The 13368-nt window shown below is 40.0% G+C and overlaps 1 protein-coding gene across 1 annotated transcript; it reads left to right on the top strand.

Annotated features, from left to right (window-relative positions):
- Positions 1 to 4303: 4303 nt before the first annotated feature.
- On the top strand, positions 4304 to 12353 carry LOC146058869 (acidic mammalian chitinase-like). The gene is made up of 11 exons (XM_083171067.1): positions 4304 to 4328; positions 6344 to 6373; positions 6871 to 7072; positions 8180 to 8236; positions 8323 to 8488; positions 8591 to 8715; positions 10316 to 10439; positions 10690 to 10875; positions 11111 to 11230; positions 11396 to 11537; positions 12082 to 12353. The coding sequence occupies exons 1-11, from the start codon at positions 4304 to 4306 to the stop codon at positions 12351 to 12353; spliced, it is 1449 nt and encodes a 482-aa protein (XP_083027193.1).
- The last annotated feature ends 1015 nt before the right edge of the window (positions 12354 to 13368 follow it).

The following is a 13368-nucleotide window of genomic DNA, read 5'->3' as shown; positions in this document are numbered from 1 at the left end:
GCTCTCTCAAACTCAGTGACTGTCTATACTCTTCTCTCTTGTAATTATTCATCTCAGTCTACGACAACCTGCCCCATGACAACAAATTTGCTTCCCTACTTCTCATCTGTATTGTGTACTCAGAATGGTGCTGCTAATTGTTACATGAGCTCGGTTTAATTTTCAAATAATGATATGCCTAGTTCTGTGTACCACCCCCAATCACATTACAGATGGCTGCCATAAACCCCCACTACCACCACTACGACCACCACTAAGTTCCATCGTCCTGCAGCTGCTCTACTCTCATGCTAATGAGAGAATATGCTGAAATGTGCGGAAACTCACTAATATCTAAACTTGCACTGGCACTACACTAGGTGTAAAAAATCCAAAGATATACTGGTAGGTTAATTGGCTGCCTCCCCCAAAAATTACCCTAGTTTGTGCATGGGAAGACTAGATGGGACAATTGGTTTATAACTGCCATCACTTTCTATGTGAACGGCCGCTGATCCATGACCATTTCAAATTATTTATGGCCAATATAATAGGCAAATTTTGAATAATCAGAAGTGAATCGTGTCCATTACCACAAAACTGACCCTAAGGATGAGATATAAATACAATTTACTTTCTTTATATTTTTTTTCTGACTTTCTCAATGAAAAACTTTAGGCCTAGGGGTACCGTGAAAAATATTCTGGTACTCCAGGGTGTCATGATCCCAAAAGTTTGGGAACCACTCGTCTAAATTGACTTTTATTTCCGTCTGAGTCTGCAGAAAAGGGAGTGGGCGTTGACGTCATGTGACTATAGCCACCCACCCCCAGCAGGCATCGGCCCCAGGGTTTTCATATGGATGCTTATAAAATGCTGGGCGTTCCCCTGCTCTAGGGGATAAATATTGTTAAAAAGTATTCATTGGTGGTTTAATGTGTAAGAAGAAATGAAAGAGCCTTTCACTTAAAGTTTTCATTAGCTATATCTTTTAGAAGAAGAAAATACATATAAAAAGTGTAACCCCTCCTGGAGAAGAAATTGGATTCTCCCAAACAGTATGCACTATGGTCAAAGAATGTGGGTTGTTCCATTCTCCCTGCTCTCAAGGGGAGAACCTTTTGGAACTTAATTTTTTGTGAACAGCTGATAAAGTTGAGGTGCACGAGGATAGAGCGGGATTCACTACATGCCCAACCAGAGGTTACAAAAAGGGCACCGGGCATTGAAGGAGCAGAGCAGCTGAGGAGAGGAAAAGTGAGCAGTGTAGCAATGGATGCAGCTGTTACCTGACAGGCAGTGTCCAGCAGTGATCAGCATCAACTCCAGCTGGGGAGCTGGAGGGTGGTGGCGGAGACGAACCGGTGCCCTCCTTGGCCGGACTCGGCTGTGTATTCCGGAAGATGCGAGAGGCACAGCTGAGTAGGAGAAACCAGGCATGACAGCTTAAGGGTCCTGACAAAAGAGACATAGAGGTGTGGGGCAGACTTGAATGAAAGACTATTGAGGATAAAATACTGCAGCTAAGGATAAACTGCAGTCTTTAAAATAACAGATAACAAATACTGAACAGTTGAGGAGATTGCAATCTCAGACTAAAGCAGAAACAGTCAATAATACATATATATTATTGCACAGTAATAGGTAGAGTTAAGATATATATGTGTGTGTGTGTGTGTGTGTGTGTGTGTGTGTGTGTGTGTGTGCTCTTTTAGGGGCTGTAACTGGGTGCAGAGGAGGGGAAGGCCATGGAGGTTAGTGGAGGAACTGCTGTGGAGTGGGAAGAGGTGGAGCAGCCAGAAAGTTGATTATCTTCACCTTGACACTGCCAATGTCAGTACATTGACTGGTGCCTCTCAAATGTTTGTGAGGGGGGTTGAGTTGCCCTTTGCTTCCCCTGTTGTGCACCTATGTACATAGACCTTCAACTGACAAGCTAAACAAAATAATAGCAAGAATTATACCAATTGTAAAAACCATATAAGGTTTCATATACCTGCTAAGTAAAAGTATTATTATAGTCCAATGAGAATATTAGTTGTAATTAGGGGTTAAAGTGAGGGGAAACGGAGTGGAACTGAGTTCCTCTACCTCTAATGGTGAGGTGGAACATATTAACCTCCACATTGGCCCTGCACAGTAATTCTCACAGAAAAGCATTCTAGTTTACAGGGGGATGTGAAAAAAACCTACCACTGGCCCTGTCTTTGCCTAATGGGGGGGAGGGGAGATGGGGGGGGGGGGGGGTAATTCTCCGACCTCTGCGTGACCACTTTAAGCCCTGGTTGTAATGGATACTATAATTATTATTATTATTATTATTATTATTATTCTCATTTATTTATAAAGCACCACAAGGGATCTGGAGCGCACAATTACAGAGTATATAACCAAATATGCAAATATGCAAAAAAGGAGACATTGACTTACAGTTGAATACAATAGAGGACAAGTACTAGGTCATAAACATACTGTAGCTGCATCAGCAGACGACACTTAAAGAAATATCAGGGTGGCACAAAAAGGATTTGTGCTATCAAAGATGGTTTAAGTAAGAACAGGAAAGGCAAATGGTGAGAGAGGGCCCTGCACGTGAGAACTTACATTTTAAAGGAGAGGGGCAGACAGACAGGGGTGACACAGATGGGGTAGACAGTGAATGTAGAACAGAGGGTTAGGATGAGAATTGGCACATGAGGAAAGAGCACACTAAATTTGTGTTCCCCTTCAAGGGGAAGGGGGAGGTGGCGCTTCGACCTGGGCTAAATCACTGGCAGCTGCTAAAGGATGTCAGGTTAGTCAGGCCTGAACTATATAGGTCAACAAAGAAAAATAAGAAAAGGCAGCGCTGACTAATAAATAAACAGTTAAAACCAGTAAAAAAAAATCAATTAAAAAACCATATGGAGATTGGACTGATTTTACATTAAAATAAATACATTTTATTAATACAATCAGTGACCATTCTGGGGAAATGCTGGTACTTGATGCAAGTTTTGCCTCACATGGGAAATGGGGGGCTGTGCGTTCCTAGTATGCCTCAAATCAGGACCATATAAAGTGCAAATGCAAGGAATAAAATGTTACCATCCACCTGTTGGTTGAAGACTGTGGTGTGTCTTGTTCCTCCCAGGGACTCAAGGCCTGAATGTGCTGGGCCGAGTTACAAAACCATATTTAGCTGGCCTATTGCTTTCTGTGGCCTCTCCAGCAAGATCCCAAGGGACAGTTTTATTCATTTTCTCATCTTATAGATCAGATCTAATAAAAGATCATTCAGGGGATTTGTACCTTCTGCGAATCACTGGCTGTCTGCTCAGCTGCTGGGAACAGTGCCTGCCTCTTCTGACCAGCTCTCACACAGCCACATGTGTGAGAGCTGGTCCAACAGGTGGACGGTAACATATGGTCCCTATTTGAGGCACTATTCCTGAGAATTTACATATAATGGTTTGGAGTGAGCCATGAGAACTGGTAAACCAATTGGGAAGGATTACATGAGTGTGGGAGAAGGTCAGTGCATAACTAGAGAAATCAGAGACAACTTACTTACTGATGAAATTATAGCACCACATACAGTACTTATGTGACAACTCTTTGATGTGATGGTCTTGATGCACATAATTATTAATAAATATACTGTAAATATATTCCAGTTTGCTTCATGAAAATATAATAAATAATAAGAAATATATTAATATTCACAAAATGTAAATTTATCTAATAAGGGTCTGAAATACATAATTTTTCTGGTGGAAACAGTCACTCAGCAAATCATTTTCTCATACTGTAGCTTTTGAGAGCAGAAGTGATGCCAAATTAATGTGTGATTATTTCAGGTCATAACTCCATGGCTGATCAAAACGGCTCAAGGTGTCTATTTAATTTCCATTAGAGTATATCTTTTTGGCAACTCTGAAATTGACTCCCGAAGGTTCTAATCAAAGGAGATTAAACAGTACAGAAGGTCACCGCTACAATATTAACTAAACTAGGAGAGTTTAAACATGACACCATTGGTTGGAAGTGTCTATAGATCACAGCGGCACGCATTGCAGCCTCGGTTTTGACCTTACTATCTGGCTGCCATTGCGTAGAAGCCAGTGGAGGTTTCCAAGAACAATACAGTATATCACAATGCAAATATATCATTTTTAATTGCTTGCTTTATATATCAATACTGCAAAGTAAAATACACATGGTAACTATTTACCATTAATTAAACTTAAAATGTACTTTTTTCCATGTGATAAGGAAAGTGATACGTAGGAGCTTGAAGTATAAATAGCCATGCATCGCCAACTAGAGTCAGTACCGAGGCAAGATGGCAAAGCTTATCCTCCTCACAGGTAAGTGAATGCATAGATGCTACTATACAATGCATAGATTTGCTAAATTGTAGCTTCAAAGTATGGTAGTGTTATAGCAAAATGAGTTATGTTCCAACTGGTTTACAAGAAACTGAACCTGGTTTCTTACACTAGTTGTAACAGAGAAGGAAGAATTCTTCCTTATCTAGGTATACATTCCTAGGGATGGTAGGGTGACAGAAGTCTTTGGGTTTACAACCATAATAAATATACTGGGTATTAAGCAGGTATTACTAAACAAATATACCACAATAATTATACCTTTTATAAGATTTTAGCTATTTAATAAAAATGCTCTCAATTATATGAGAACACAATCATTAAGTCATTAACCATTATTGATTATTAAGTCATACACACAAATTGTTCTTTAAATCTGAGAACATTATTACTTATTTGTTTAACTGGGGAACTATAAGTTCTTTAATGGGTGCCTTAAGGCTTATTTTATTGGAAAAAGGGCACTACTATTGATTGTACTGAAACATGGGCACTACCACTTACTTTATTCAAACTGAGGCATTGTACTTATTTTGTTGAGATAGGCACTATATCTGCTTGTATCACATAATGGGCAATGATCAGATAATTATCCTGGTACCCACCACTAAGGGGTACTAGAATGTTCCCATTGGTTATCAGCATATGTAAGTTAGCAAATACCATTCTGCTTGCCTGCACACACAATGCAAGTTGGATAGCAAACATGAGAAGAGCACAAACCAGAGGTATAGGAGCGATGCCAAAATGGGTGTCAAAATAGCTAGAAGGGCATTGTGAGGACAGTGGCATAATTAGAAATGGCGTAACTATAAATAGTGTAGCTATAAATGTATGTCTCTACCCTGAATCCTAAACTAGGGATATACCCTACCCAGTAGGACCTTGCATCTATCCCTCTGTCCAGTAGAATATCTACCATCTGTCTCCTCCAAGGCGGCAGACATTTTTGGAGGGACATTTTAGTGCAGATTCCATATGGACGGTCAGACCCATTGTAATCTGAAAAAAACATGCACCCCCACAGCGCTGGTTCCCCCAAGTTACCACTTGGACTGCAGTGCCATTGTTATGCCACTGCATGAGGATGTATGAATAATACTAAATTAATAGGAAAGAAAATGTAAAATGCAAATAATGATCACAGAAAAAAACAATAGACAGAACTGAAGCTCTGGCTTAGAAGCATTGCTTCCCAGCTGTGCCCCTATACATTATAGAAGATGAGGGTGGGCAGGATGCCACTTGATAAAGTGTGAGATGCATGACTGACACATATAAAAGGGCATGGTCAAAGGCCATCATCAGCTGGGGGCTCCTGGTCCTGGAAGAAAGGGGGCCCGGAACTGGAATCTATGAAGTTTAATTTGTCATAAACAAAGTTCACATTAGTGTATTACTGACCCCGGAGGTCACAATGGGCACACCGGGAGTTCGAGAATGAAGGGGAAGGGTGGTTTGTTTGTTTATTTAGTCAGTCCTAGGCTTCACAATATCTTATAGGAACCTTAGTGATAAATATTATTTGTTGGTGGAAGGGAGGGGGGCAAAGGGGTTAAGGGTGTTGGATGGTAAACCATTTTAGATTCATAGACGGGTATTTAATCCATGCTGATGTTTCTGACAGTTGGAAAATCGTCACTTTTTGCAGATTTTCGGTTGAACTTACATTTGATCAATTCAATCCAAATGACAATTTTTCAATTTTTGTAAAAATCTGCACAATGGCAAAACACGTGGATCAGCTAATTATTTGTCGATCCACATTTTTTAGTTGAAGACAATCTTTGACCATTTTCCACGGATGTGGATTCTAATTTTAAACAAATTCAACCTCTATCGGCAGAAAAGCCATCCAAAAATGGCCTCATTGAATAGGTATATCCGGATTATAAGAGTGAATACCCCTCATAGACTCATTTTGGAAATTTTAATAACAACCCTAAATACCAATATGCATTGACATTTACTAAACTCTTATAACTCTCTCTTAGGGCTGGCACTGGTGCTGAATGCTCAGCTAGGTAAGTTGGAAAAACCACATAATATTGTTGCTGAAATACCTACAATGAAGAATAAGAATAATACAGACAACATGTAAAACAGACTATGCTCCCCAATCACAAAAAGCATAGATATTTTTTATTGTTTCTTATAAGCCGTAGTATTAGAATTATTGTGTAGACTATCTGAAATATTTAAATTGCTAAAAGCATGTGTTATATTAGTAACCAGGCTTTTTTAAATTTAGCCTATTAGAGATATCTTCTGTGTTAGTAAAAATTACACTGCCGACCCCAGTGTTTATACATCTAGGGGGAGAAGTCTTTAAGCCATGAGCAAATAACTACATTAGACATAAGACATACAAATTAATTTATTATTTACTGGGTAAAAATGAAAACACAGGATAAATAATACATAAGCCCTTACATGTAATGACATACTTTATTGTTAGAAATACATTTTTAGACAGTGTTTGATATGCACCCATATACATTTCTGTTCCTACTACCAACAGGCTCTGCCTATGAGCTGACATGCTATTTCACCAACTGGGCCCAGTACAGACCTGGACTGGGAAAATTCAAGCCTGATAACATTGACCCATGCCTATGTACTCACCTGATCTATGCCTTCGCTGGAATGTCCAACAACCAAATCACCACAATTGAATGGAATGACGTCACCCTGTACAACTCTTTCCAAAATCTGAAGAACCAGTAAGTGGTAGAGTCCCAATCTAGCACCCAACAGTAGTAATGGTTAGGGGCTTAATGGCATATACAATTATTATGTATTTACAGTGGATGTCAGTAGTCATAACTGTTAACTATCTTTCCATTATAAACACACTATTTGCATAAAGTGCTTCTTTAACTAGCATGATCTGTGAGTAGTGTAAAACTGTATGTTCTATGAGTTGTAGTGACACTTAAGAATTTAAGGGGTCTATTTGCTAAGCCTTAGATGGGGATATATTAAAAGCCAATCAGCTCCTAACTGCTATGTTGCAATCTTTGAAAAATGAGGGTTAGGAGCTGAATGGTTGGCATTTTATCTTCATCCAAGGTTTAGGAAATAGACCCCATAATAACTTACTTGAACAGATTACTTAATTGTTATATCTCTTTGCTTTTATGGTTCAGTGCTTCGGGAATTTCTTTGTTTTAAAATTAAATTGAGGAGTTTGGGGACCCATACTGTATGTCCATAAAGCCTGTTCAAGTGCAGCTTTATTCCCATTGTCCTACACTTTTATTTTATTGGGTTGGTAACTGCCTTTTTCGCGTACATAGGGGGTTCTTCTGATTCACTTGTAAAGGCACAATCACTCTCTAATGGACAAAACCATGTGCACTGCAGGTGGGGCTGATGTAACGTGTGCAGAGAGGGTTAGATTTGAGTGGGGTGTGTACTTCAAACTGATATCTATATTGCAGTGTAAAATTAAAGCAGCCAGTATTTACCCTGCACAGAAACAATAAAACACCCAAATCTAACTCTCTCTGCACATGTTACATCAGCCCCACCTGCAGTGCACATGGTTTTGTCCATTAGAGAGTGATTGTGCCTTTCCGATTGAATCAGAATAAACCCCATAATCTGAGCATATTATTTACGCTGAGATTCTGCGAGCTACTCACTCAGTCCTGGGGAGGCAATACTTATGCAAGCTGTTTTGTTTTCTAGTATGACTTCTGTGAGGAAGGGCACAGGCCAGAAAACATTGTTGAGTAATGAGATGAAGTGCTTTTTAAAATAAAAACTATTGTTTTTTTAAATAAATTAATGTTTTGAATTGAATGTAATGATTATTTCCATTTCAGGAATGGTAACTTGAAAACTCTACTTGCCATTGGAGGTTGGAACTTTGGAACTGCCCCGTAAGTGTGTAAAGAAGAGCAAGTGGCTGACTTTGCACTTATTAATGTTGACTCAAGCAAGTTTTCACTCCCTTGTGTTTCTACAGTTTCACCGCCATGGTCTCCACTGCCCAGAATCGCCAAACCTTCATCACATCTGTGATCAAATTCCTGCGTGGGTATGGATTTGATGGGCTTGACTTTGATTGGGAATACCCTGGCTCCAGAGGAAGTCCCCCTCAGGACAAAGCACTCTTCACCACTTTGGTTCAGGTAAACCAAGCTCATCCTTAGTTGCAAAATGCTATTGTACTTATTAATTAAGATATTTTTTTACTCATTGGAAGAGATTTATTAATAATGTACAATTTCCAGGAAATGAGAGCAGCATTTGAGACAGAAGCTTCTCAAACCAACAGACCAAGACTCATGGTGACTGCAGCTGTAGCAGGCGGTATCTCCAACATTCAGTCAGGTTACCAGATCCCACAACTCGCTGAGTAAGTAAAGCCACAGGAAATTTAACCTAAATGCAACCAACAAAAATCAAGGTTCTGCAGGTTTTCTGGTACAAATGATTTTGTTTTTATAAAATAATAAATAACTGATGTACGGTAAGCAAAGTGCCACAGATAAAAGTTTATTTTATTTATTTTTAATGGATAATTTTAAACAAACTTTAAATACAGATTCTTTAGTTAGGCAATGCATTCTTGGTGCCATTGTCAATAATAGACAGGGTGTCATTAAATAATTAAGTACCCTTACCGGATTTTACCTAGTGGCGGATTTTAACTGTGGGCTCTTGGACTGCAGCCCACTCCCCCAGTAATACCTGCCACCTCAATTCAGAGAGCCAGATGTAGTCTGTGAGACAGCACTGACTTGCTGTTACTGGCAGTGACTTACTATTAGATGTCCTACCTGCCAGTCCACTGCATGACAGGCAATTTCTCTCTGTGGGACTGCCAGTACAGGCTACGATAGGCAGAGAACTGGCTTCCTGTAGGAAGCCACACCCTGGCTGATTGTCGGCCCTACCTGGATTCTATGGGCTGCAGCCAATGCAGTACATGAAAGCCAGGGGGTTGCACATGTGCAGTACCATTGCTGCTACTGTGCATGCATAGGTCCCCGTGCTTATCAGTTACATTGTGTTGGTCTACAATAAGCAGGGAGCTGACTTCCTGTAGAAAGCTACTCCCTGTCTTATTATCATACCTAGCTGGCTTCTATGGGCTGCAGACAATTCAGTCCATGAAAGCCAGGGGTTTGTACATGTGTTATTCCCAGCGCTTGTCAGTTACATTATGTAGATGCTGGGACCCTTCTGGTGGTGGGGACCATGCAGCGGCTGCAAAGCAGCAGGGACCAGGCAGCACAACTAGTGGCAGCCCCCATCCTCCTCCCAGGTTGGAGCCACCTCTGTTAAGTACTGTGTTATTGATGATGAACTTCATTTGGTTTAACTTATTTTGCTTTCTGAATGTACGCATAAAGGTTATGCTGTGCAAAAAGCATAACTACCTAAAGTCACATGTATGTCAATAAATCCACCTTAAAACCAACATTATTATGGCCCAGTAACTGTACATAAATGTGTAATGGTGTTGCAAATGCACAAGCTTTATGGTAGTCACATTACTGGCATAAAAAAGTAGTATTGCACAAATGTATTCCATCCACACTTACCAGTTAGCACTGCCAAGTATCTGATTGGTTTAAAATGCAAACCACTAATTAGAAGAGGCTAAATAGTGCTGCTGATGACATCATCACCATGTATCTTTGCACCAACCATATCTTTGTACAATGTGTCTTTGTATACCAGCTCTCCCTATCGGGTATTGGACAGTTGGTGCACCTCCACTGAAACATACCATTACATTTGCCTCCCCCTTTCATCTTGTCTCATTTATGTCTAAAATATGCAAACTACTTGTGTATATATATACAGGCACATTTTGGTGCATATCAGAAGTAAAGAGCTGCATATACAGTATGTTAATCACAAAAACAGACTATGAGGACCGACATGTATAATTTTAAGATTAATAGTAAGCAAATGGACAATGTAACAATACATTTTATGTCATTTAGGGCTTTGGATTACTTCCATGTGATGACTTATGATTTGCACGGTTCATGGGAAGGATACACAGGAGAAAACAGCCCTCTGTATACCAACCCTTCTGCCACTGGTGCCAACGCCTACCTGAATGTGGTGAGTATCGGGTCAATCATGTTGAGAGTTAGGGCATGTGTGTGTCACATGTTTACCAAAAAGAACCAATAATAAAAAATACAAACACAGGGGGCCCAGCACTCACTACAACAAACAATAATAAAAAAGAAATGAAATGGTGACAGGGCTATCTAAATAGCATTTTGGCCTTTATAAAACTGACCATTAAAGTTAATTCAGAATATGTCAATTTACAGCATATAACATTAACAACATCTCTGTTTTCAAGGAATATGTCATGAACTACTGGCTGCAAAATGGTGCACCAGCTTCAAAACTCATTGTTGGCTTCCCAACCTATGGACACACCTTCATCCTGAGCAATCCATCAAACAATGGCATTGGTGCCCCTACATCTGGTGCTGGACCTGCTGGACCTTACTCTAGGCAGGCTGGTTTCTGGGCTTACTATGAAGTAAGAATATTGTGTTACCTGTGGTGTTCTGCTGTGCAAGCACTATGCAAACCATCTTGTAATAGAAGACCATGTTTTGATTAAGTTTACATTATAGTTAATTAATATTTATAACTTTCTAGCAGGATCCTATAAATAAACATAACTCGATGTAAATGTGACCATGTAAATATCAAACTGTATTTTCTATGGCACAATGTTGTACTTATGAGAAACCTTCCATTCATCTATGCAGATCTGTACCTTCCTGAAGAATGGTGCTACTAATGTGTGGTCTTCTGCTGAAGATGTCCCCTATGCCTACCAAGGAAATGAGTGGTTGGGATATGATAATCAAAAGAGCTTCCAGCTAAAGGTACTTACAGTTCTCTCTCTCTCTCTCTCTCTCTCTCTCTCTCTCTCTCTCTCTCTCTCTCTCTCTCTCTCTCTCTCTCTCTCTCTGTATATATATAAAATACTAGAGGAATAATTACAAAATATCAGTGGCAATTAATATTGTTTTTCCACATCCTGCTTCTAGGCTCAGTGGCTGATGCAGAATAACCTTGCAGGTGCTATGGTTTGGGCTATTGATCTGGATGACTTCACTGGTACTTTCTGTAACCAAGGCAAATATCCACTGATCTCCACACTGAAGAGCACTCTTGGTGTACAGGCTTCTGGTAAGTTATTACATTTATAAATAGATATGGAGTGAAATATAATAGCAAATTGCAGTCTGATCATATTTTAAAGTGGCAACCATTTACTCAGCGAAACCAGCCTGGTTTTGCTGCGTAAATGAATGGTGCTTTAAAAATAAGGGCAACTCACAAAAAGTCCAGCATGGCCTGCAACTTGCAGGTGGTTACATTTCCCCCATGGTTTCCAAAATGTATTAAAATGGTGCAGAGCAGATATCAGACAGATTTCTATGGGACTGACATGTGCCCTTTTGAAGCAATCTCTGGAAAGGGTTAATTGCCATAGCTCCTTGATAGGCAATGCCATCTATAGATTGTGTTGGAAACCGAAGCCTATGGGCATTACCACAGCCTCATCTTATTAATGGAATGGGTTTATTCATTTTTCCAAATGATAGCATGATGGTTATTATAGTATAGATATAATGCTTACATAAACACATCAAGTATTAGCATATATTGTGTAATTATCATTAAACGCAGGATTTTCACATTTTATTTTGACATTCTTCTCTTTTTGTAGGATGCACACCTCCTGCTTCTCCTGTTGCTCCAATAACAGCTGCCCCAGCCACTGTACCCAGTGGAAGTGGGTCTGGCAGTGGTGGTTCCAGCAGCGGTTCTGGTAGTAGCTCAGGAGGCAGTGGATTCTGTGCCGGCAAAGCTAGTGGCCTTTACCCAGTGGCTAGCAACAAGAATGCTTTCTGGCATTGCTTAAACGGTATCACCTATGAGCAGTACTGCCAGAGTGGCCTTGTCTTCGACCCTAGCTGTGAGTGTTGCAACTGGCCATAGACTGAACCTACGAAGAACAGGAATATCTAATTACCCAGATAACCTGGATAATACCTTACTGAATTAAGTGTAAAAAAATAAATAAACGAAGAAGAGTTCAGCATAATCAGTGTCTGTGTTTTATTTTTATTTAAAAATGAAAAGTGTGTCCCAGGTATGTTTGAAAGTATGTTTGCATCACAGTAGGGGGCCCAGTTGTCATATTTTTGGGGGATTATACCCCCTAAACACCCATTTTGGGGTGGTAACTACAAATATTTAGTATTCTCTGAATTTATCAGGGAATACTCTGAAGCCTGCTGCAATTACTCCATTGCCAAACCAACTATCTATAATTCAGTAGATATCTCCCAAGAGTCAGATTTGAACTACCACAAATGGGAAAAAAAGAAGATGGGCCCTCTTTTATTATTTGTGTTCATGAAGAAAATGTTAAAACAACTGTTAATATGTGTACTTTAAAAAATAATGCATATTTCCATGCCTTACTGCCGCAATAACTGGTCCCGGTGTTTGAACTGTTGGCGAAGGGGGGTATCTGCCTGGATTTCAGTGGGAGGAGCCTCAGATGGGGACTGGCAAGCACTACACTGATCATTGATGTATTTTGGGGGCCAGGTACTGTGCTCTTTGTAACCAGAGGGGCCCTAGGCAGGCACCTATGTTGCCTTGCAGTAAATCCAGCCCTGGTGAGTGGTATATGTACTAAACATTGAAAAGCTATAAGGTGGAGTGAGATAAAGTACAGGTCAATCAGCTCCCAGCTGCCATGTTACCATGCTGTGTGTTTGAAAATGAGATAGGAGCTGGTTGGTCGAAACTTTATCTTCATCCACTTTCTCTGTCGCCATAGCTTAGTACAAACTTCTCCTGTCTGTGTCCTGTCTGTTTGGAGTCCCAGCGGACTGCAAGACTAGTGGAAATAATACTTGCTGGAATAACAGACAAACGGAGGCAGGATGGATGTAACTCACTGCTCTATCAGGATAATAAATCAGGTACAGGTACAGGTACA

The sequence above is a fragment of the Crinia signifera genome, chromosome 2, assembly GCF_055691185.1.
Source record: "Crinia signifera chromosome 2, ASM5569118v1, whole genome shotgun sequence".
Lineage (NCBI taxonomy): Eukaryota > Metazoa > Chordata > Amphibia > Anura > Myobatrachidae > Crinia > Crinia signifera.
Note: the sequence above shows the minus strand (reverse complement) of the source record. Positions and strands in the feature narration are given on the sequence as shown.

What these genes read in the sequence shown, in the direction of transcription:
- LOC146058869 (XM_083171067.1), top strand. Translation starts at nt 4,304, where the DNA reads ATGGCAAAGCTTATCCTCCTCACAG. An exon ending in GGTGCTGAATGCTCAGCTAG is followed by an intron (nt 6,374 to 6,870) that starts GTAAGTTGGAAA and finishes TACTACCAACAG; the next exon opens with GCTCTGCCTATGAGCTGACA. An exon ending in TCTTCACCACTTTGGTTCAG is followed by an intron (nt 8,489 to 8,590) that starts GTAAACCAAGCT and finishes TACAATTTCCAG; the next exon opens with GAAATGAGAGCAGCATTTGA.